We start from the raw sequence: 23211 nt of genomic DNA, 5'->3' as shown, positions 1-23211 counted from the left end.
AAACATGCATTGTGAGTCTCGTAACAGCAATGTGACCAACAGCCAAGCTACCAGACAAACAGCAGCTGTGAAGAAGACTAGTCTGAATTTAAAATGGGATTTGGGATTGTGGACGGTGGTATTTAATGGTGGTTTCTGATTTTTCAAACTGGAGAGGTTAAAGAACTGGCAGATGTGAAGTTACAGGTCCTCTCATTGGTAAGCTGGAGTCATTCGTCAAAAGCAAGCAAGGATATGGTAGTTTAGGGGGTTCTTTTTTTAAAAAAAACTCACAAACATGTATGTGTAGAGTGCATGCACAAGGGTTAAAAAGGGCAGTGTAGGTTTTCTCACACTGGTGTGCTTTTGAATATTTTAATTAGGCCAAAAAGTAACATCTGATGAAACTTCAGCATTAAAAGCAGATCAAAATCTGCTTTAATAGCATCAGATCAAACTCTAGTTTTCTTTCATCTTATTTACTGAACACAATCATCTATATTTTCAGTTAGTTTCCAGCAATTTAAACTGGAGTCATATATAAATATATATATATATATATATAGGTTTCTTTACACAAGCTGTGCAGAACAAAACATTCTTTTTACAGTCTTTTTAAACTAATTATATACTTAACCTGCTTTCTATTTCTGAATCTACTTATGAGGTCATCATAGGCAGAGTCAGAAAGAGGTCGTCATCACTTTTAAATGTAACATAAGGCGAACCATATGGTACATTTAAATATGACTTTGCTTCTTTGCATCTACTTTAGTGACATTTTTATTTATGCAACTGTAACTGGTATTATAAATGTTAATTTTGCTAATGTAATGTAACTTATCTGTATTATAACAACTGTATTCCTTAATGACACAGTTCTGAAGTTCAATTTATTTTTTCCTACGAAGATTTGGTTTCTGTGACCTTCAGGTTATGTATTATTCAAAAGATTAATTACCATATTCATCCTTTAATTAATATTCTTTCAGTTTCATCCCAGTCCTCTCCTCTATCCACCCCTGCCCTCAAGTTCTCAGAGTTCTTCATTAAGGACGTAATTATGAATCTCGTTTAAGCCCAGCTGTAATCACTGTACAGCCGCAACCGATTCACTTCTAGCATTTGGTTCAATTAACGTGTGTTTGTTTAAAAACAGTGAGTTGTCCAACACAACATGTCCAGGTGTATAACCTGACACGTGTTAATATATGGGATGGACAGCTAATAGTTCACTCAAATGTATTAATCACTTTGTGTTGGGTTGGGAGTTCTAAAATAAGTGCCAAGATTTTTTTATTTTTAGTCAAAGAAAACTGCAGCTGTATATCAGAGAATGTATTTCAAGAATGCACTGGAACGTTATATTGAACGAACAGGCTCTGAGCTGGTTCTCAATCACAGCTCCTATGGCTGAAATAGCTAATAATAAATTTGAGAAATAATGTCTAATCAAAAACTTTAATTGGATTGATTTGCTATTGAGTGGGCACTAGCCACACTCACTCACATAGCTACATCCCCGCACACATTCATCATTCTGGCATGGACAATTGTGTCATTTTTAAGGAGCTAAATAAAGAACTGTCTGCACCTAATGGGCACATCTGATTGGACAGCTGGATATTAAAAACAGGACCTCAGCCAGAAAACACACAGCACAACTCGGAGGGGATGCAAAACGACTTTACTTTGCATCCTTTTCTGATGCTTACTATTTCACACCATGTGTGAGAAAACCATCAGCCATGTTTTGTGTGTATATTTGTGTGTATATGTTTTCTGCAATTTGCATCCAGCTTGGCATCTCAGTTATTTAATACTTACGTTTGGTGAAGTGAAAAAAGCAGAGAGAGAGACAGTCTAACCTATTTCTTACCAAAGCCAGTATTGTGATGTCACTGCTACAACAGGCCACCGGAATGGAACTGAAAATGCTTTGGCACTCACACGGATACAGTTGAAACACTCTTCTGTGATCGACTGTTTCAACATGTAGTGAGTGAGTGCAAAGCAAAGCAAAACACAAAAACGTTCTGCCCCTCAAGGATGCAATGCAACTGTGACACTAAACCTGAAAGGGCAGAAGGATCATGGTTCGGTATATTTAAAAGCAGCTTTAGATAGTGTACCATAATAGTAGTGACCACAATGGTTCTGTTTTCCACAGAGGAGGATTCGTTGGTAACCTGCTGCTCCACTATATAAACAAATTTCTCATATTCATTCCAGTAGCCAATCTGCAAAGGACAAAAACAGCAACAGCACAAATAGAATCAATCAATCACAGTCCACCAATAACAGAAATACAGCAATTCAGTAAGAGAATGACTCAGTAGAAACATGATCTCATGACTGATGGAGGAGGAAAGCAAGTATGAGAGCAGCTGGAGTGTTTAAGTGCATGTTAAAGGGGTCATATCATGAGAAATATCATTTTCAAGAGATTTCATGAGAAAATATTTACTTGCACTGTATGAAAACATATTGTAACTAAAAAAAAATTGAAGAAATGGACTAAAAATGAGACATTTAATGCTGAGGGGCTAAAAACACACACACATATATATAGCACTGCTAATGTTCTAAAGTGGCTTGTGGTTTTACTGTGACAGTAATATTGTGTGAATTTATAGAAACTGCCCTCCCAGAGCCACTAACCTTTCTGGCTCCTCCTGGCTTCATTTCATAAACATCAATGGTGTAATTTGATCGCCGTCCAAATGAGTCAAACTGAATATTTCCCGTCATACCCTGAACCTGAACCTGCAGGAGAAAAGCACACAGGAACAGTAATACCCACAAAATAATAAGCACATCAAAAAAGAAAAGCATAATACAATATTATTAACGGGGTCATATGATGTAATTTCATGTTTTCCTTTGTCTTTGGAGTGTTACAAGATGTTATAAAAGAGATATTCTTTATAAAAGTTAAGACTCAGCCACGCCTTCCTAAAACGGCTCATTCAAACATGACGACATGTCTACGTCACGGTGTGGGAAGATTTGCATAACACTGCACAAATGTATACGCAAAGAAAGAAGGCGCAACTTTTATTCTCGCTATAGTATTGTTGCAGCCGCCGCCATGTTGTGGAGACACTTTGCGTTTTGTTGTGAAAGCAAAAGTACTTTCCGGAACAGTACAACACAAATATTTGAGTGTGTGCAGCGCATTTTATGCAGGACTGTTTCCTGAACCTGGTAGAGTAGCTGTGCACACTATAAAGTGGGGCAATTCCAACATTGAAAGTACAATCTGGCGCTTCTGACTCACAGCCTGTAAGTACGTCTTCATATTTAAAGAATTTGCTACCGGCTATTCAAACACCAGTTTTGAGCAGTGTAGAGTAATGCTTCTTGTTTGTCGTTTCTACAATCACAAATGCAGACATAGTGTTATGTCGCGCATGGTGCAACACAACGCGTATAAAGACAGTATGTGTCATTATAATCAGTTTGTGTTTTTCTCTTGTCACACCAGGAGGCATCACAACATGGTAAGGGGTGTAACATTTCCGTCACACGCTTGAGATATTCGGCCAATCACAACGCATTGGTTACCTGGCTAATCAGAGCACACCGCACTTTTCGAAACGATGAGCTTTGTAAAAATCAGAAAGGCGGGGCAGAGAGGAGCAAGAGTAATGTACAGTATATGGATAATAATGTGTTTTTTGAACCTCAAACCGTGTAAACACATTACATTACACCAAATACACAAACTAATGTTCTTTTTAGCAACATCATATGACCCCTTTAAACATAATGGAAGCATCATATAACCATATAGACCTTATGTAGCACCGCCCCCTTTCAGCAATCTGTTTATCATGCTCTGTCTTCTGGTTTGTATTTCCACAGCATGAAGGTAAGATCTTACAGATTTCTGACTGAACTGCTCGTTTTAAGTGGACATCGGATGCAAACGTGCCAACGAATACACAAAAAACGGAAGAGAGAGCCAGGTTGAACAGTAGCTCATTAGCATTTAAAGAGACAAAACTGCTTGGGACAGAGCTGTTTTTGACAAGGTAAAAAAGGGTGTTGTTTTACACAACCTTTGAGGAATTTTACCCAAAGTATGTTGCAGACATTTCACAAAGACCCTAAAGAATCATACCAACTTGTGGAAAATGGGTATCTGATGTCCCCTTTAAAATCTTTCTGATCTATTGACATTTTATATGGCATCTGCTTCAAACATTACAATATTAATGATAACTTTTATTAAGCCTATAATAAGTAAATCTACTTCACCAGCTAATTAATCTTCAACAGCAATGCCATAGAAATATACAGAGCTACCACAAAAATGGAATTCAAAAGACAGCTGTGCTTCTTTTTCAGGCGCATAAAGTCTATAGGTAAACATAAACAAACCATTTAAAATTCAGCAAATGATCATTAAAAAATGTGAATGCAGCTTTTCTCCTAATTCTCTGAGGCCCTTTATGGACCCCTCCTACCATTTTGAGAGCTCTCTCAATGTCGATTCCCTGGCTCCATGGTACAGCCGGATTGGCAAGGCAATCGCCTGCACTCCCTCGACGAGAAATGTCAACACGCTGACGTCTCAGATACCGAAATGCTTCGGCTATCACCAGGATGGCATCATGTGTCAGTGCAGAGGTGTACTAAACATGACAACAGACATAAACGGTTTACATCAGCCACGTACACACTGCAAGTTTCAGGAGTGACAACTGCATTAGCTCATAAAGCACTTTATGTTAAATAAGGTTTATAAAGTGGTCTGTTGCGGATATGAGATATGATTTTAGATTTGGTATTACAAAACGAAGCATTTGGGTGTTTTAGTGTTTTTTGTGCTTTTTTCTCTATAAACATCTGGCAACACACTTTACTGCAGGATTCGTGAGTGCAACTAGCCCCGTGTCAAAATGTGCCAAGGTTAAGACTTCTTTCACTGTTATTTTCTTACGCACGTTTAAAATATGTTCAGTTCAGTTCCGTACACACTGCGTAGAATTTCTATAAATGCGGTTGTCACTACCTGTATTTTTCGGGAGTTAATGCGGTTGTCGAATGTGGTTGTCACTCCCGTATTTTACTGAATTATGTGTGTACAGAACGTGATTAAGGAGTAAAAGTTGAACTGACAACCGAATTTAGCTGCAGTGTGTACGTGGCCAAAGAGAACCACATGCACATTTAAATTCAAATGCAGACACTCAGAGCTCATATTCTGTTCTATTATAAACAGCTCTGTGGAATATTTGATTCTGATTGGTCAGTCGAGATATTCCGAGGTATGTAATTCCTTGATAACAACTGGCAAAAGCTGATAACACAGGTTCATCTGGGTAACTGAAGTTATAGTGCTATACGCTTGCTAGGACTGTTTTTTCTTCATGGAAGCTTTGTGTTTGGTTTGCTAATAAAATAAGAAATCTCAAATCAATATTATGTGCACAATTATTTAATTATGTCCTCTCATTTCATACAAATGCAGCTGCTGCCATTTTGCAATATTTTATTATTCATGTGTTAAAATGCTGTGTAATAAATGGTGTGATTGTACCGTATCTTTTAAATGTCTGTCTAGTTTGAACCTGCCGTTTGCTAGCGACTGCTTTCTTCACAAAAGCTTTGTGTTCGATTTTTTTCATCTTAAATCTATATTTTGTATCTAATTATTTACTTACGTAGCTAGTAGCCATGTAATAAGTGGGTTAATTTACATCCAGCTGGCTGTTATTGCAGTATAACCCCTGACAGGGTGATCAGGACATTATCCCTTACTTAAACACTCAATGAACAGTTAAATGAGGTGAATTATGGGAGAATTTAAGCAACATAGACTTAAAACAACAAAAAGTGATGACTAACGAAACTACTGCATGACTGCTACATTAAACTCATCAAAATATGTCATCATAAATTACACATACACACAAACAAATAAACTCTGCAAACATATTCACAAGTAGCACACTCACAAATAAACACATCACAAATGCACATAAATAAGCATAGAAATAAAGAGAGAGAAACCTTTAGGGGAGCGTTTCTAGACTCAGGAAACTCTCTCTCATCAAGCCGCTCCCAGCGCTGAAGGAACTGCTGCACAATCGGGCTCTCAGGATTTATAATTTGGAATCCGGTAATATTTGCTCCACCAGAAAACACCTTATCCAAACTCATGTTAGAAAATCCCTGGAGAGAAATGGTCAGTGGTCAAAAGTGAAAGGTCACTCGTAGAAGGTTAAGTAAGAAGAGATCTAGGCATGTGTGTGCATTTTCTCACAAGATTAGCCAGGATGTAATGATATCCTCGGCTGTTCTTTCCTGAGATCACGACCTGGAAATAAAAGAATGAAAGAGTGTCACCCAGCATTATGTCTGATTGTTTATGCAGAACCATGAGATGAAAATGACCGAATCACAGATTAAATTGGCAAACGACAAATTAAATGCAAACACCTGAAGAACTGCTGAGGGGTGATTCTGTAACTATGGGCACTTTGTGGTCCCAGTGGTGAAAAAAAAGGTGAAAAGCTTGCTTGCGTTTTTCTTTTTATTAATAGTAAAAAGCTGGAAAAAAGTACCAGGGAAAATATTTGTGTTTTTTATTAATAGTATAGCTGACAAGGACTGTTTGTCATTTTATGGGAAAAAGTTTCTGCCACGTCATGGAATATTTTACTTCAAAACTAATTTAAGCCAAATGACAAAATACTTTTATTTAAAATTAATGACAAATTTAAAATGTTGAACTAAAAGATGAATTATTTTGTAGCATTTCAAATTGTAATATAATATATACAGTTGAGGTCAAAAGTTTTCATACACCTTGCAGAATCTGCAAAATGTTAATTTTACTAAAATAGGAGGGATCATTCAAAATACATGTTATTTTTTATGTAGCACTGACTTGAATAGGATATTTCACATAAAAGACATTTACATATATTCCACAAGAGAAAAGTTGAATTTTTAAAAAAGACCCTGTTCAAAAGTTTACATACACTTGATTCTTAATGCTGTGTTATTACCTGAATGATCCAAACCTGTGTTTTTTGTTTGTTTGTTTGTTTAGTGATAGTTGTTCATGAGTCCCTTGTTTGTCCTGAACAGTTGAACTGCCTACTGTTCTTCAGAAAATCCATTAGGTCCCACAAATTCTTTGTTTTTTCAGCATCTTTGTATATTTGAGCTCTTTCCAACTGTATGATTCTGAGATCCATCTTTTCACACTGAGGACAACTGAGGGACTCATATGCATATGAAGGACTCATATATTACAGAAGGTTCAAACACTCACTGATGCTCCAGAAGGAAAAACAATGCATTAACGTTTTGAATTTGAAGATCAGGGTAAATTTAAATTATTTTGTCTTTTGGGAAACATGTAAGTATCTTCTGTAACTTCTGAAAGGCAGTACTAAATGAGAAAAATGTGATACTTAGGCAAAATAAGAAAACTGTGAACATCCTCGTTCTGTTCAAAAGTTTTCACCCCCCAACTCTTAATGTATTGTGTTTCCTTCTGAAGCATCAGTGAGTGTTTGAACCTTCTGTAATAGTTGCATATGAGTCCCTCAGTTGTCCTCAGTGTGAAAAGATGGATCTCAAAATCATACAGTCATTGTTGGAAAGGGTTCAAATACACAAAAATGCTGAAAAAACAAAGATTTTGTGGAACCTGAAGGAAGAACAGTGGACAGTTTAACTGTTCGGGACAAACAAGGGACTCATGAACAACTATTACTAAACGAAAAAAAAAAACAGCTGTGGATCATTCAGGTAACAACACAGTATTAAGAATCAAGTGTATGTAAACTTTTGAACATTGTCATTTTTAAACTTCCATTTTTAAACATGTAAACTTCCTTTATGCAAAATATCTTACTCAGATCAGTACTAAATTAGAAATAACATGCATTTTGTATGACCCCTCTTATTATGGTAAAATAATTAATATTTTGCAAATTCTGCAAGGTGTATGTAAACTTTTAACCTCAACTGTAATTATAATAATTATACAATTATTATAATTTCAAAATATGTATATTATATCAAACTCGTTCATGAGGACACAAAAAGATAGCAGTAGTAAAACTAACTTTAAAATGAATTTAAAATATCACTGTTCAGCACTCAAACAATACTTCCCCAAAAATTACTATACAATTTTTAACCATGGTGGTACTGACAATGTCCATTGCTAGTTATAAATACCTAAACAATACAACACCACATTCCATCTATGTACATTTGCATTTAAATTGTTTTTTAATTAAACAAATTAGGCCAGTATTGACCATATTTACATAATCAGAAATGAATGAACTGCTTGAACCTGTTGGGCACAGTGGAGCTGTTATAATATTGCGCCTTCCCACACATCACAGGACTGTGTTATTATTTATTGTTCTGCCAAGGTGCAGCACTTGAATACATTGGCAATATTGAAAATGTTTAATGCCGTGCCAGTAAAGCTCTGCTGACTCTTAGGCACAACATAAAGGTATGACCCAACCACACCCACACACACTCAGCTATTGATTTACAAATAGCAGCAGACAGGCAGTCTGCTGGAAGCGCAACGCTCTGATTAGCTTTCTCTGAGTGCTGATTGATCTACTCGTGGATTTCATTATCTCTGTGACCTCCTAGTGACACACACACACAAATTCTTCTCTCCATGTATATGTCCGTGTGGGAAAAAGCTAGGAAAGTAGAGACAGAGGATAAAAAACAGAAAGAGAAAGAATAAGTGAAAGAGACAAACAGAATCGGAGAATGTAACAGTACCTTTGAGAGCTGTATTTTTGGATGAGAGGAAAGGGAGTATTTTTAGTTTTCTCACTGTTCCCTTGTTATAGGACGCTGTGCCCTACTTACACAAACACACGCGCGCTCTCACACACACTATTTTTATCACCTTATTTGCTAACAACAGTTGAATTTTGGAAAGGTATTAATCAATAACACAAAACTGAGACGGAACTGTTTTTGAACTACCAAAACGACAAACAGACAGACAGTCCCTGCAAACTGACTGACAGATGAAATTATGTGTGCATGTGTGTTTTTATGTACCTGCTCTAGAATACTGTTAATACGTTCAACCTCACAGTCGATGAGGAAACGTTTCTCCTGCCGACGATCCATTTCTTCAATAATGCGCCGGTATTCCAGCGGATCCACTATGTTCCCCACCGAACGTGCCGTCACCTGCCAATTATTCATTACTGCAGATTCCATGATGGCCTGTAGGATGGCAAACCCTGAGAGAGAAAGAGAGAATAACACATGGTGTAAAATAGACCGCTACAAAGGGCCTGTGTAGATGTAGTACCAGGGCAGAATTGGGCCAGAATGATGGAGCAAGTACTGCTTCATTTCTCTCTCTGGTTTGAGAACACAGAGGAACTGCTGATGCAGTGCAAATCTGAAAGGATGAAAGGAGGGAAGGCAGAGAAAGAAGCATGGTGAATGTAATTACTGCAACTCTGCGCTAATGATGCTAATGCAATTGCAGAACACACATGTTTCAATATGATATACATATGTTTGTGCATATGTGCGCAGGTGCGTAGTAGGCTTTCATTCACATATTTCAGATACGCGCCGCTATAGATCAGATCCATTGCAGATCATATCTTCACACAACTAATCAGGTCTTCTGCAATACATCAGATACACTGCAGCACATATCAGACCCCTGCATAGGCACCCCACCCCAGCGAGTGAGGGTTTATTTGTTCTAAGCTATGTTTCCCTCCCAATTCAATTTAGTTGAAATAATTAGACTATTTCAAAACATGTTTTTTTTAATTAATCAGCGTTTCCACTCTGTTTGTTCAAGAGAAAAAAAAATCTTCTATGGAATGTGGTGCAAAACAAACAAATGTATTTGGTCTTTTTACTGAATACAACATTTTAAAATATCTAAAATATAAAAATAGCAATATAAATTATATTTATATTTATCAAATTCAATTATTAAATTACATTTATTATATGTTTTTTTAGATTAGTTTATTTTTATTTATTACTTTATTTATTTCTTTTACAAATGCGGGTATTCCCATCCACAATTTTTATACAATATACCCAAATCTGCATATAAATGCCCTCAGTGCCCTAAACCTACACCGTAAAAAAATAAGTTGTAAGTTCTCCTATTACATATGGTGAAAAACTGTATTGGATATTACATGTAATTTTACGGTAGTATATTGTACAAAGTATTTTGTAAGTGAACGTATAATTTATGGTGATTAACCGTAAATTGACAATCCCAGAATTCCCTGTTACATTTCACATTTGATGTTTAATGCCTTATTTCAGTTTCATGCGTGTTACCATGATGGTGCACCTTCTATATATGTTAGTATATAAAGGAGAAGTCCACTTTCAAAACAAAGATTAACAGATAATGTACTCACCTCCTTGTCATCCAAGATGTTCATGTCTTTCTTTCTTCAGTCGTAAAGAAATTATGTTTTTTGAGGAAAACATTTCAGCATTTTTCTCTATATAATGGACTGATATGGTGCCCCGATTTTGAACTTCCAAAATGCAGTTTAAATGCAGCTTCAAACGATCCCATATGCAGTTGTAAATGATCCCAGCCAATGAAGAAGGGTCTTATCTAGCAAAACGATCAGTTATTTTCATTTAAAAAGTACAATTTAAAATTTACTTTTTATTCTCAAACGCTCATCTTGCCTTGCTCTCGTTGAACTCTGTGTATTCTGGTTCAAGACAGTTAGGGTATGTCGAAAAACGTTGTATTTTCTCCATAACTGATCGTTATACTAGATAAGACCCTTCTTTCTCGTCTGAGATAATTTACAACCGCATTTGGGATTGTTTGAAGCATTTGTTTTCTCATACTCAATCGTTTAAACTGCATTTTGGAAATTCAAAATCAAGGCACCATATCAGTCCATTATATGGAGAAAAATGCTGAAATTTTTTCCTCAAAAAACATAATTTCTTTACAACTGAAAAAAGAAAGACATGAGCATCTTGGATGACAAGGGGTTGAGTAAATTATATGTGAATTTTTGTTTTGGAAGTGGACTTTTCCTTTAAAAGCTGCTTGTGATGGGCTTTGGTTCGTCATGTGACTTTCTCATCACCACCTGCTTTTGGTGGTTGTCAGTGTATTACAAAGGTACAAAACAGATTTGATGAAATCTGAGGGCTTTCTAACATTGCATAAACAGCAATGCAACTACCAAAAGGCCCAGAAAGGCAGTAAGGACATTGTTAAAATTGTCCATGTTACATCAGAAGTTCAACCTTAATTTTATGTATTTTATATACCAGAATTTTAATTTTTAGATGAACTATTCCATATCTTTTGAAAGGGAACTGCCTTATTGACAGCTTGGTACCTGTTTTCCTTTAGAGTGTACAGTGTACCACAGGTGTGCTTAACCCAGAATTTACATTAAAGGATTCAAAGCGCATACAATGTAACAGAAATGTTCACGAACACCTTTTATAACCTCCAGCTCAAGGCCATACAGGACACAAATCAGCCCTGTTCCATTCTGTCTCGTTTTTAGCCCTGTGATCACATTCATTATAGGACAACATGCACACACACACACACACACATTCAATCACTATTTTAATTAGCATACATCCTGGAGTGCGAGGCCGCCAGGCTGTTTAGCCGTGACCAATTAATCAAGACTGACAGCTCGCACAGAGGTGAGAATTCAAATGACACACATACACACAAGCACTTCAACTCTTAAAGTCATACATGTCAGTATTAGTGGAAGGCCACATGTGTCAGACAAGCAAAGGTTTATGAAAGATGAGTTAATTAAACATGAGTTTCTCATTAGCAATTTAAGAGGGTCTTGTTAAACACTCCATGGACAAAATCTTTTACAGCACCTTCGTTAAATATCTCTTAACCTCTCTCGCAGATCTGTACCTTAAATTATATACTTGGCCTTTTGCATTTTTTATTGAGAGTCTCTGCCAAATATTGCAGCACTAATCTCAACAGCACAAATCAATGTCTTAGAGCATTTATGCTAACCAGCAAGCCAAGACTCACACAGGTTTTTTTAAACACCAATGTTTAGCGTATTTACCAGATGCACGAGCCCTGTGGTGATGTAGAACCATTTAAAGTTTGGCATCAGCAGCCAAACTCCCTGCTGACAGTAGTGGGTGATTTCAAGGGTGGTAACAGATTGAGACTGTCCGCACTGTATCGTGATTTGAGAATGATCCAAGAGCACCATGCTTCAATAAAAGAAAATCTGACCTTTTGTACGAAAGAATTCACATGATCCAAGTATTTCAATGTGGTGTCTGACTTTTGTGCCCACTGTACTAAAAAGTGGAGCTCCACAGGAAGTTTCATTGAATTTAAGCTGAAAGTACACTGTTCTCTTCATTAGTATGATGTGTTTAATCCATTAAAGAAGATCCCTGGAGAAAACATAACAATATCTCCCGTTATCTTAAACTGTCCCTGTGAGCACTCTCTTTAGAGTAAACAAGCTAGTGAAAAAATGTGTGATTGTTGGCTGGAAGCCCATCAGGTGATCTGGAACACAAACACAGAGAAAAACTGTCCTCCATTACGCCAGTGTTTGACTGTTATGTCACTACGCCCAATATAAACAGCAATGTGCACTCCTTTAGAACGAATTTTCAAATCAATATTTTTTGATGAACAAAAGCAGACATTAGACCTATACAACTCACATAACAGACAAGGCCCTATACTACAGACCCCATTTCCACCTGAAATAAAGATGTGTTTTAGTTACCTTATCACAAGTGGTCAGCCGAGACACATTACCATTTACACAAGATATTAAAAGAGACATCGGATGCGCATTTTCCACAAGTTGATATGATTCTTTGAGGTCTTCATGAAATGTCTGTAACATACTTTGGTTCAAATTTCTCAATGGTCATGTAAAACAACACCCTTTTTACAGCTCTGTTCATCAGTGAGCTGTTTCAGCGCATGTCTCTTTAAATGATAATGAGCTGAGTGGCTCTGATGTCGGTAGAAAACTAAGACTGTCATGTTCACTTTTAGATCCTACAAAACACTACATTACATTACACTACAACTACAAAACACCTGGATTGCTTATGAGACATTGTTGTCGCTACAGTTACTTGAGTGTGGAGATAATGGCAGACAGCGTACAACTGGCTGAGGGCAGGAATACGGTAATACAAGACAGTGTGTCAGCGGTTGTGGGCGGGCCTGAGCAATATGATGTCATACTGCTTAAATCAAAACAGCTTGATAATTGAGACTGTTTATATTTTTTGTGGATTAAAAAGGAGTGAATGGATTTTTATCCATTTTATTGTAGGGTGGTTGTGTCACAAATGAAGATATTTTTGATGAAATCGGAGAGCTTTCTGACCCTCTATAGACAGTAATGCAACTGACACGTTCAAGGCCTAGAAAGGTAGTAAGGACAAAGTGCTTTTGTGCTCAAAGAAAATAAAACATTTCTTCTCTTTTGTGTCAGGTACTGTCTTGAACACACGTCAAATGCTCTCGGATTTCCGGACTTCCGTTGATGAACAAAGGTCATATGGGTTTGGAACGACATGACGGTGAGTAATTAATGACAGAATTTTAAGTTCTGTCATCATTTATTCACCCTTATGTTGTTTCAATACTATGATTTTCTTTTTTGCAAACCACAAAAGAACATACACTGAAGAATATTTGTAACCAAACTTCCGCAGAAGAAACTGAAGACATAGTCACAAAATTTTCATATTAGAAGAACAATTTTTTGTGTAAATCATTCGTAATGTCATTCTGACGTAAACTTTCGTATTCATAAAAAAAGGTTTGTATTTTCAAAATGTTCGTTGGTATGGAAGAAATGTACACCTGCTCCCTACCACATATAATTGGTGCGTAAAACATTTAAGATTTTAATTTTGGGTGAACTATCCCTTTAAGGGTTCAAATACTTTGCCTTTGACAGTATATGTGTTTGTGTGTGTGTGTTTACTCACCTCTATCAGTATCATAAAGGTAGACAAATTTCTCCCATTTATAATGGGCTAGCAAACTGAGCAGCGCCCCCCGGAGGCTCGGCCTCATCTGCAGGACAAACTGCACATCTGTGTCCGTGGGAAAAGATGGAGTGATGAAGGAGGTGTGCAGAGCGCCGCAGAACGACGTTAATGTGTTCATTGACCTCCTGTCGTAGAATCCAAATATTGCATATACACCCCTGGAGAACTGAGAACAGACTGCCAGAACAAGAGAGAGAGGGAAGCAGAGTCAGTGTACATAAACAAACATTAGGCACACAAACACTTATAAGCATTTTGTATTACGATGATCACTATTGAGAGTGTGTACTTTTCTTTGTGTATGTATGTGTGTCCGGGTCTTTAAAAATGATCTGAAGAGACAATAGCCTGTTCGCAGAAATGGAAAGGTTACGACATCAGGTTAAATATCACAGGCTGCATGGATATGATGTGAATTTGTCAAAAATCCAAATCAAATTCCTTGTTATTTATTTATTTTAAATACCCTAAATGCAGTTGTCACCTAAATTATTTAAAGATAAACTGCAAATGTTTCTAAATCTGGCAACCATGTAGCTAAGCTGACAGTAGACAGATTGAGTTCACTGACGTCGCTACAGCAATACATGAACGAATGCTCAGAAAAGTCAGTGTTAAGCATTAATTCAGCTTTAGTGCTGTCTTATTAACTGCATATTTACAATCTTATGTTATCCGGAGGGAGGACATTTGTACTATTTGTATTTTGCTATTTCCTGAAGCAAATGATTTTTGCCTTGCACAAACACCTGCTTCTTGAAAAATGAAGGAACAAAAGGGACAAATGTTCCTAAATGTGTCCAGAAGACATACAAACAAAAAAGCAAGAAAAAACAAATATGTGGCATGTGGACATGAGAGAGAAAAAGGAAGAAAATACAAGCAAATGTCACATTACTCAGAGAGCCCAGAGGTTAAAAATCATCACACACAGATGAACACACCGCCTACACTAAAAAATAAATAAATAAATAAAAATAAAAAAAACCCATACATGCTCAAACACTCATACAGCAAAGCAAACACATTCATACACAATTGAGAGCTGTAGTACAACAGAGAAAACACCACAAAACACATCTGCAAACACTGTAAGAGACTACATACAAAGAAACACATACACTGAGCCCTCCACATAAAGCTATATCTACCACACACACTAAAGGTGACACAACCTCAATATTCAAATTGGTGGTATATCAAAATGAGCTTTTGTATAAGCAGATTTTAATCCATTAATATAGTGGTGGTTATGAATGCTCTCCTCTGCACCATCCAGTGCTTCACACTCCAGTCCAGTAGGTGGCCGTATGATGCACTAGAAAGCAATGCTGTCCACCAGCATTTTGTTTTTACAATATGTGTTTGAGTGACACATTTTTGTGGCCAAAAAAAAACTCGTTTAGTTAGCATTTTAGCACTTCTGGTTCCGTCGTCAATGGGCCTCATTCATGAAACATGAGTAGAGAAAATTTTGATGTAGATCATTCGTAAAACCGTTCTGATGTAAACTATGAAATTCAAGAAATTTTCGTATTTTCAAAATGTTAGTTGGTACAAAACGTACATCTGCGCCCTACCACGTGTGACTGGTACATAAAATGTTCTGTGTTCTTTTTGGAAAACTGATGAGACTTAATTTTGACGCACTGCCATTAAAATATTTTACAAGTTTGTTTGCTCTGTCTTTTTTTTTTTTTTTTTTTTTCTTTTTAGGTTTTTTAGGTTTTTTAGTCTTTTTTTTAACTGTTCAACTGTAGGTAAACCACAATGCTCATCACTGTCACATTTTACCCAGCCATTCAATCAGTGGAGGCGGGTGGGACATTTACTACACCGACCAATCAATGCACTTGTACATTGACTGATCAACAATGGAGAAGTTAATATTACTGGTTACTGCATTTTTATATTCAGTAATATTCTTCAAAATGCGGTACAAGTAATTCGTTACTACCATGGATATTCCAAATCAATCTCAGCATCTTAGCTGGAAAAATGCTGTGCTACCAAAGCGTTCTCAAGAACCACCGTTTTTGGCCGTTTTTAGAAGAGTGCCTGGCATTTTTCAACTGAAAAAACTTTTTATTATTAGGCATATGGCCTATCAGTCTAATTTGCATTTATGAAATATACTGGGACCAAACCTGAGAAGGGAGTTCAGAATATTCCACTGCATTCCTGGACATGTAACTTACATAGCTGCAATTCATAGGCGGGACTATGCTAAATGTGAATGAATGTGCACGCATGCCCTATTTCCGAATGACTGGAATTCATTAACATACACGTTTAACTATCAAATCTGATGTTTACAAAGCATTTGTGAATCCGGAGAAGAGTTTTCGGGAAGGTCTGCTTTATGCGCAAATTACTCTGAATTGACTCATATATTTACACGAGTTTCATGAATGAGGCCTAAAGGGTTTTTGGTTAAATGTCTGAAATTTTTTAATTATCTTGAAAAAGGGAGTTACAAGTGGCTAAATATGATCACAGATGTTGTTTGGACCACCAAACAGGAAAACTCTTCTACTTACTAGCTAGCTTTCACAGCTTTGTTTATAATCGCACTCTTACAAACTATTTGACCTCAAACTTTCAGGAAATTTGTAAAAATTTACAGATAGCGAAACAATCGGTTATAAAAAAAAAAAAAAAAAAAAAAAAAAAAAAAATTATATACTTTTTAACCTCAAATGCTTGTCTTGTCTAGCTCTGTGTTTCTTCCCTAACTTCAAAATCATCCTACATCGCTGTTTTACCTTTTTTTTTTTTTTTTTTTTTTTTTTTTTTGTAAAGGGCGTTTGACCTTCTTTGCATGTTCACTTTGTAAACACTGGGTCGGTACTTCTGCAGCGATTTAGGACGATTTTGAAGTTGGAGGAGAAAATGAGATAGGAGTTGTTTTAAATACCCTAACCGTATTGACCTGGATTACACAGAGTTCGCATACGTGTCACCCAGAATAGACAAGATGAGCGCTTGAGGTTAGAAGTATATAAATGGTACTTTTTTATTTATTTTTTAAAAGAAAATAACCGATTGTTTCGCTAGATAAAACCTTTATTCCCCGGCTGGGTTCGCTTAGAGCCCTTTGAAGCTGCATTTAAACTGCATTTTGGAAGTTCAAACTCAGGGGCACCATAGAAGTCCATTATATGGACTGGAATCCTTAAATGTTTTTCTCAAAAATTTATTTAAAAAAAAAATTTCTTTACGACTGAAGGAAGAAAGACATGAACATCTTGGATGACAAGGGGGTGAGTACATTATCTGTAATTTTTGGTTCTGGAAGTACTCCTTTAAGTAAAGACTGAAAGAGTTGTCAGAACCTTAGTGATGACATTTAAGTCATGAAACTGCATTTTACTTCTGGCAGTTGCATTTAGACTTCTAAAAGTTGTGTTCATTTGTGAAGACAATCATGATGGAAATGCGTAAGAACCAAACCTGTTGGTCACAGTGATTATTTTCTACAGTAATCCAAATGCCAATGGAAAAATCCTGTTTGGTTTTTGTCGAGGGAACCAGGGTTACGCTAACTCCCGAGCTGACCTTCAAAAATACGTCTTGACTTTGGTGCTCCATTAGGTTGTTTTTCACCAAAACTAATCAAAGCACTTGGACTCAGTGAGATACAAACATTCATTAGCTGACACTAGTGGGTGTTTTGGTAATTGCTCAAGCAAGTCAGGATGCACTATCATTGTCCTTAATTCACCAACTGGATGTTCACAAAATGTGTCTAAAGAAGAAATGAAATAATACAGATAATATCTACACACAACTGGAACACTGCATTTGTGTGAGTGTCTTTTTAAGGTGGTCCTGTCCTGCTCTCTTTCTATATTGATCGCGTCTCGGAGGAAAGCAGCTCTCACCATGAGAGAACAAACGATCACTGCAGTTCAGAGAGACACATTCAGCTCTTACTCGCTCCCTCATTCAGTCCTTAAAGCTGAAGTGTGTATTTTTGTTACAATACTTTCTACTATCTCAGCTCAACAGTCGTCTATAAGTAAGGCTGACTTTCCTGAAGTGTAAACACTGTGGCTCTGGGGTGCATTCAAAACATTGCTCAGCTTGTTTGAGAAGCACAACATAGCAACACTGGCTTGACCAATAACGTGATTTTAGGGCGGTCAAATTACAGACAGTGCTTAAGAAACCTGTTTGACAACAACTATAGGTGCACGATACATGTATTTTGTTCTTAAGACATAATTTCTATAATTTGAAGGTGGAAAAAAATATGTTTTAATTTAAATATATAATCAGCAGTTAAGATTTGGTCTGTAAAAATAATTAAAAAAAAAAGTTTGAGAATGAAATTATTACAGAAATCTGTTCCACATAACCGAAGAGAAGTCTGATGTTTCACTGGAAGATTAAGTTATGACATTTTAATAAAAAATTACAAGGTCAAAAAAAGATATTGTAAAAATGAAATGAAATAATCATTTAACAAAACCAATAACGTGCATTTACAAATTTCCATTTCATGCCGACTTTAAAAGTTATTTTTGCAATTCCAATTGGTGACGCTAGTGGCGTAAAAAATTACACAGAGACAAGGTAATGATTACACGTCTCTCTCTCGCTCTGTTTTTCTCTCCTTCATTTGTTCTTCTAACTGAGCCAGCAGGTTACATCTGCTTACTGCCTTTCTGCCCTTCTTTTCATCTGTCTTTCGAATGCTCCAGGGAGCAATAAAGAAAAAAACGTTGAGAAGACTGAAAACCGTACAGAGGGAGAGGGAGCAAAAGAGTGAGTGAAAAATAACCTGTTTACAGACCCTCTGACCCCTACTGTTTTCTCTCCATTATGCAGATTGCCTCAATTAAAACAGCAGGGTCACTGCATACGTAAGCTGTCAAAACCTTTTTCTCAGAAACCGTTTGACGCACAACTCTCTCACACAGTGCTTTGAGCGACTTTTAGTAAACCTGCTCACCTGACTAATGCAAACACTGCATGCAAATGTTTGTGTGCTCTGATTCAAAGACATCCCCAGAGAGAAAAATAAGTGTCTGTCTCTATTTATGAACCGTTCTCGCATCACCGTTAAAGCACTTTGTCCTTCCTGTCATGTTATTCCCGAATATGTACTCTGAGCTTTGAGAGCATCTCTGCAAAGTTTATTCATTAAACTTTAAAATCACCTTCAGAGTCTGAGAGGTTATGTGCATGTTTCTCCACTTGCAAACATTTTCATTTATATTTTTAAAAGCCCAGCTGTTTTTGTCTGATGGGCCAACCAGATGCCTGAAGCAGTGTGTGTGTATGTGTGTGTTAATGCAGTGAAGAAAGATCAATGACTGCAGCAATAACATCATGATAAGCCAGGAAACCAAAAGCTCACAAAGACTGTCTCTCACACAGACACGCTCAGATGAGCAGCCAGGCCAGTCAGAGACACAAAATGGTAATGACAGCAGCTGTAAACAGGCATTTTATAATGATGGTAAAGCTCTCTCACTCTTGTGCACACACACACACACAAACACAGTGCAGGGCACTAACCCTTGCACTGGTTTGGGCATGTGTGCAAATGTCAGCCTGCACTCATCATCATCTCTCTCTCAGTCTTTCTGCTATTCTTTCAATCTCTCCATTATCAAGACCTGAGGCTTGTGCCACTGAAGAGTTTTTCACGTTTTCTTCCCTCCATTTCTCTTTTTTTGCCAACTTCTCACACTCTTAGTTTTTATCTGCTCTCTTTTTGTCTTCTCTTTTTCTTGACATTGTAAATAAATCATTGGATTTTTCATATTAAAACCTTACACTCTAAAAAATGCTGGGTTATTTTTAATGCAAATGCTGGGTTCAGCCCATTGAGTCATTTTATTGGGTTGTTTTTAATATTTTTACCCAGGTGCTGGGTAGTTTTTCTGCACTCTAAATGCTGGGTTCAGCTTGTTGGCTCGTTTTATTGGGTTATTTTTAATATTTGTTACCCAGGTGCTGAGTAGTTTTTCTGTAACTAAGCTGCTGGGTTATTTTTCTAATCAACTGCTGGGTTGAGCCTGTCTCCAACGAAACAACCCAGCCGCTGAGTTACAGTCAGTGCGCGGGCTTTTTGCATTCTCTGCACGAGAGAGCAATTCTCAGCATTGCCGATTTGGTGCACTTCTTCAGTGAAATAAAGGTCTTTACTGTGCTGTAAATTAAATGATTTTATACAGCGCAATATACAAGGATACAGGGATTCGTTTCGCATGATGGAAACGCCTTTTGTCATAGCTTAAACTGATTTTATTTGTTATAATACTGAATTTAACTTGATGTTAAAATATGTTTTATAATCTGCGTATTGTTTCTTTATGAGCACGTTATGGTGTCTGTCACGGCATCTTTCAGCTACAAGTGAAAAGCGAGGCTGTAGTCTGAGGTTCTTAGTTTCCCCAGCGAACAACAGCCCAACAACGGCTCAGATTTCGCCAACACACCAGCATGAGAATTAGCACTATTTTAGTGAAAAGGAATTACAGAGAACGGCTGAATACACTTGAATTAAAATGCTTCTTTTAAATGTTACCTTTTTTTTAATCTCTGTAATGCTTGTTAAATGAGTTTAAATGCATGCAATATTGTAAATTACACCGTATTCACCCAAATAAATTTAATTTGTCTTATATTTTTGTCCATGGGTGTTCTTGCTTATTATTAAGTGTTCATATTTTGATTATTGATGTTGCTTCAAGTAATTCTGTGTGTGATTTTTAAATTCCAGCCTATTTTAAGACAGCAATATAGTAATTTTAAACAATAGTTGACTTCAAAAAAACAACCCAGCATGTTGGGTAAAAACATTTAACCCAACCAGGTGGGTCAAAATAACCCAGCATGTGTTCTGTCCAATATTTACCCAGTGCTGGGTTGCCAAATAACCCAAGTTGGGTTGTTTTTAACACAAAGCATAGCTTTTTTGTCACCTACAAACAAATTCTAAACCGCGAGAATCTTTGAATGAGACAAACAGAATGCGTCTGTTACAGTTGTGTGCGGGGACAGCACTTCATGTCTAATGCTGCTGCCTTTTGTTGCCCATGACTAGACTTTAAGAACAATAAGAACAATACCTAATGCAATGAACTTTCAAGTTTTTAACAATACGTAAACAAGAGGATTCAGAGTGACATACCAGAAACAGGGCAGATCGGCACTGTTATTTAATATGTAATAAGCAGATAAATGACAGAAAATGAGACTTGTGATGAGAGGGAATATTGCACATGCTTGTAATAAGAGATTTACTTCCACGCAATTAAATTTTCTAAACTCCTACATAGTGAACATGATCAAGGTCCCGTGACTCACTGCTTGAATCGCTTTTGGTTTGTTTTAAAAATTACAATCTGAAGGTTGTCTCCTGCCTCCTCACAATATGTCCCTACCAAGTTGAAAACCATATGTGCACCCTTGGCGAGAATAAGGAGCTTTTGTTGTATTCTTATTATATTACAGACAGTCAGACAGACAGTCAGATAGACAGACATATAGATAGATAGATAGGGTTGAATTAAGCTTAACTGGGACATTTTTAATTTTTACATTTCAGTTAGAAAAAGTGTCCCAATTAACCTGAATTCACCCCTATTTGTTATTATAATGCTCTATGAACGGTTAAAGAAGAACAGGTGCGGGGCATCCCGCAGAATTGTATGTGGAAAAAAGAGCAGAGACTCACACGCGTGCGTGACTGAAAAGCTATTGGATGACTCCAGATTGTCCACGTTATAATTCAGATGAAAGGGTTTCTCGGTGACGTTCTGATTGGTGTTGTACAGCTGAACGGCGAAGCGGAACGCGCTGTGTTCCTGGACAGTGGAGCGCATGAAGAGACCACCTGCATGCGAGATCAGATGAGTTATGAGCATTTACTTGACTTTAGACTTGTTCGAGTGAGGGATAGTAGTAGCAACATTCACATCATTACACTCTGTTTGGCACCAGAGGTGCAAACTTCTCATATTAAGTGTCTGTGGGTGATGCAGCAGGTAGATGAATCTCTCGGCGCGATTCCAAGGAAAGAGATGTTTAATATTTTAATCAATAAATAATCAACTCACCGATATTGATCTGGTTTGGAAAGCCTGCCTGGGTTTGCAGCACCAGCCACGGCAGGAGCAGGACGCTGGCGTGCGCTCGCCGCCGCATTTTGTCTCCGACCTCTAGAATTCTTCAGCTCACACGCAACATCCAGACCGGGCGAGAGGGCGACAACAAAATCCGCCAGATGTGCACCGACTCCCTCAAGCGATGCCAGAGAGGTGCATTCGGGCTGCAGGACGAACGCCGAGTACGAGCAAACAAGCGCGGAGAGCTTCTCAATTCAGGACAGCGCTGCGGATCATCCAATCGGACCGCAGATCAAACTTGATGTGACGTGAAATTACAACAGCACCCGCGTACGCGCAAACGGACGCGCGCAACCCGCCACTGCGGACCCGCGTGCGCAGTCCGCATACAGCTCAGAAAAATCGGCACGCGACCCTGAGAACAGTCCACTTCAAAGCCGTCGTTTAAACCCCTTATATTCCCCACAAATCTTGTGTCTTTTCGCGCGCTTTTACCCCGCGTACAGTGGTAAATCAACGCAAAAAATTAAAGTTCCGAAACAGCCCACAGGTCCGGACCATTACGATCCCACACCCGCGCGCCAGTCACACAGTGACAAAGTATCTATCGAGAGATTTTGATAGGATACGAGTCAATGAGGTGAATTGCATAAGTCTGAATTTCTAACAGAACATTAATATTTTATGTCGAATAGCGGTGATCTCTGCAGGCTGTAAACTTGATGTCTTTACCAAGTACACCGCACTGCGTGTGTGTAAACAAATCATATTTGTGTTTTCCCTCATAATCTATCAGGAGATTCTTGCTGTTTAAAGGGGTCACGACATGAGAAACCAAATTTCCCTGGATCCTTTGACATTAATACATTCTGCAAGTTTCATAACTTAAAATGTCCTCATCACTAAAAAAAGCATTTACTGTGTTGGTCTGAATATAAGACCCTGATCATGAGACGAAAAAAGGCTTTTTGAAAACCAAACCAAATCTTGTGTTTTATTAAGAAAAAAAAAAAAAGTACCAACAATCACATTTAAGAATATTTTTAATATACCATAAAAATAACAGGTGGCC

At 37.4% G+C, this 23211-nt stretch overlaps 1 protein-coding gene across 3 annotated transcripts in view; it reads right to left on the bottom strand.

Moving 5' to 3' along the window:
- Positions 1-22732, bottom strand: part of gria3a (glutamate receptor, ionotropic, AMPA 3a) — a 48456-nt gene extending 25724 nt beyond the window's left edge. For 2 of the 3 annotated variants that reach the window (XM_051110021.1, XM_051110023.1), the window contains exons 1-9: positions 22131-22732; positions 21749-21907; positions 13993-14232; positions 9052-9239; positions 6254-6307; positions 6001-6162; positions 4452-4619; positions 2641-2745; positions 2112-2219 (exon numbers count right to left, since the gene is read on the bottom strand). In XM_051110021.1, coding sequence (XP_050965978.1) covers positions 2112-2219; positions 2641-2745; positions 4452-4619; positions 6001-6162; positions 6254-6307; positions 9052-9239; positions 13993-14232; positions 21749-21907; positions 22131-22218 — 1272 coding nt within the window. In that variant the 5' untranslated portion in view covers positions 22219-22732. The remainder of the gene's footprint in view (positions 1-2111; positions 2220-2640; positions 2746-4451; positions 4620-6000; positions 6163-6253; positions 6308-9051; positions 9240-13992; positions 14233-21748; positions 21908-22130) is intronic. The other variant, XM_051110022.1, reaches the window with a different exon arrangement.
- Between the last annotated feature and the right edge of the window lie 479 nt (positions 22733-23211).

The sequence above is a fragment of the Labeo rohita genome, chromosome 5 (genome assembly GCF_022985175.1).
Source record: "Labeo rohita strain BAU-BD-2019 chromosome 5, IGBB_LRoh.1.0, whole genome shotgun sequence".
Lineage (NCBI taxonomy): Eukaryota > Metazoa > Chordata > Actinopteri > Cypriniformes > Cyprinidae > Labeo > Labeo rohita.
Note: the sequence above shows the minus strand (reverse complement) of the source record. Positions and strands in the feature narration are given on the sequence as shown.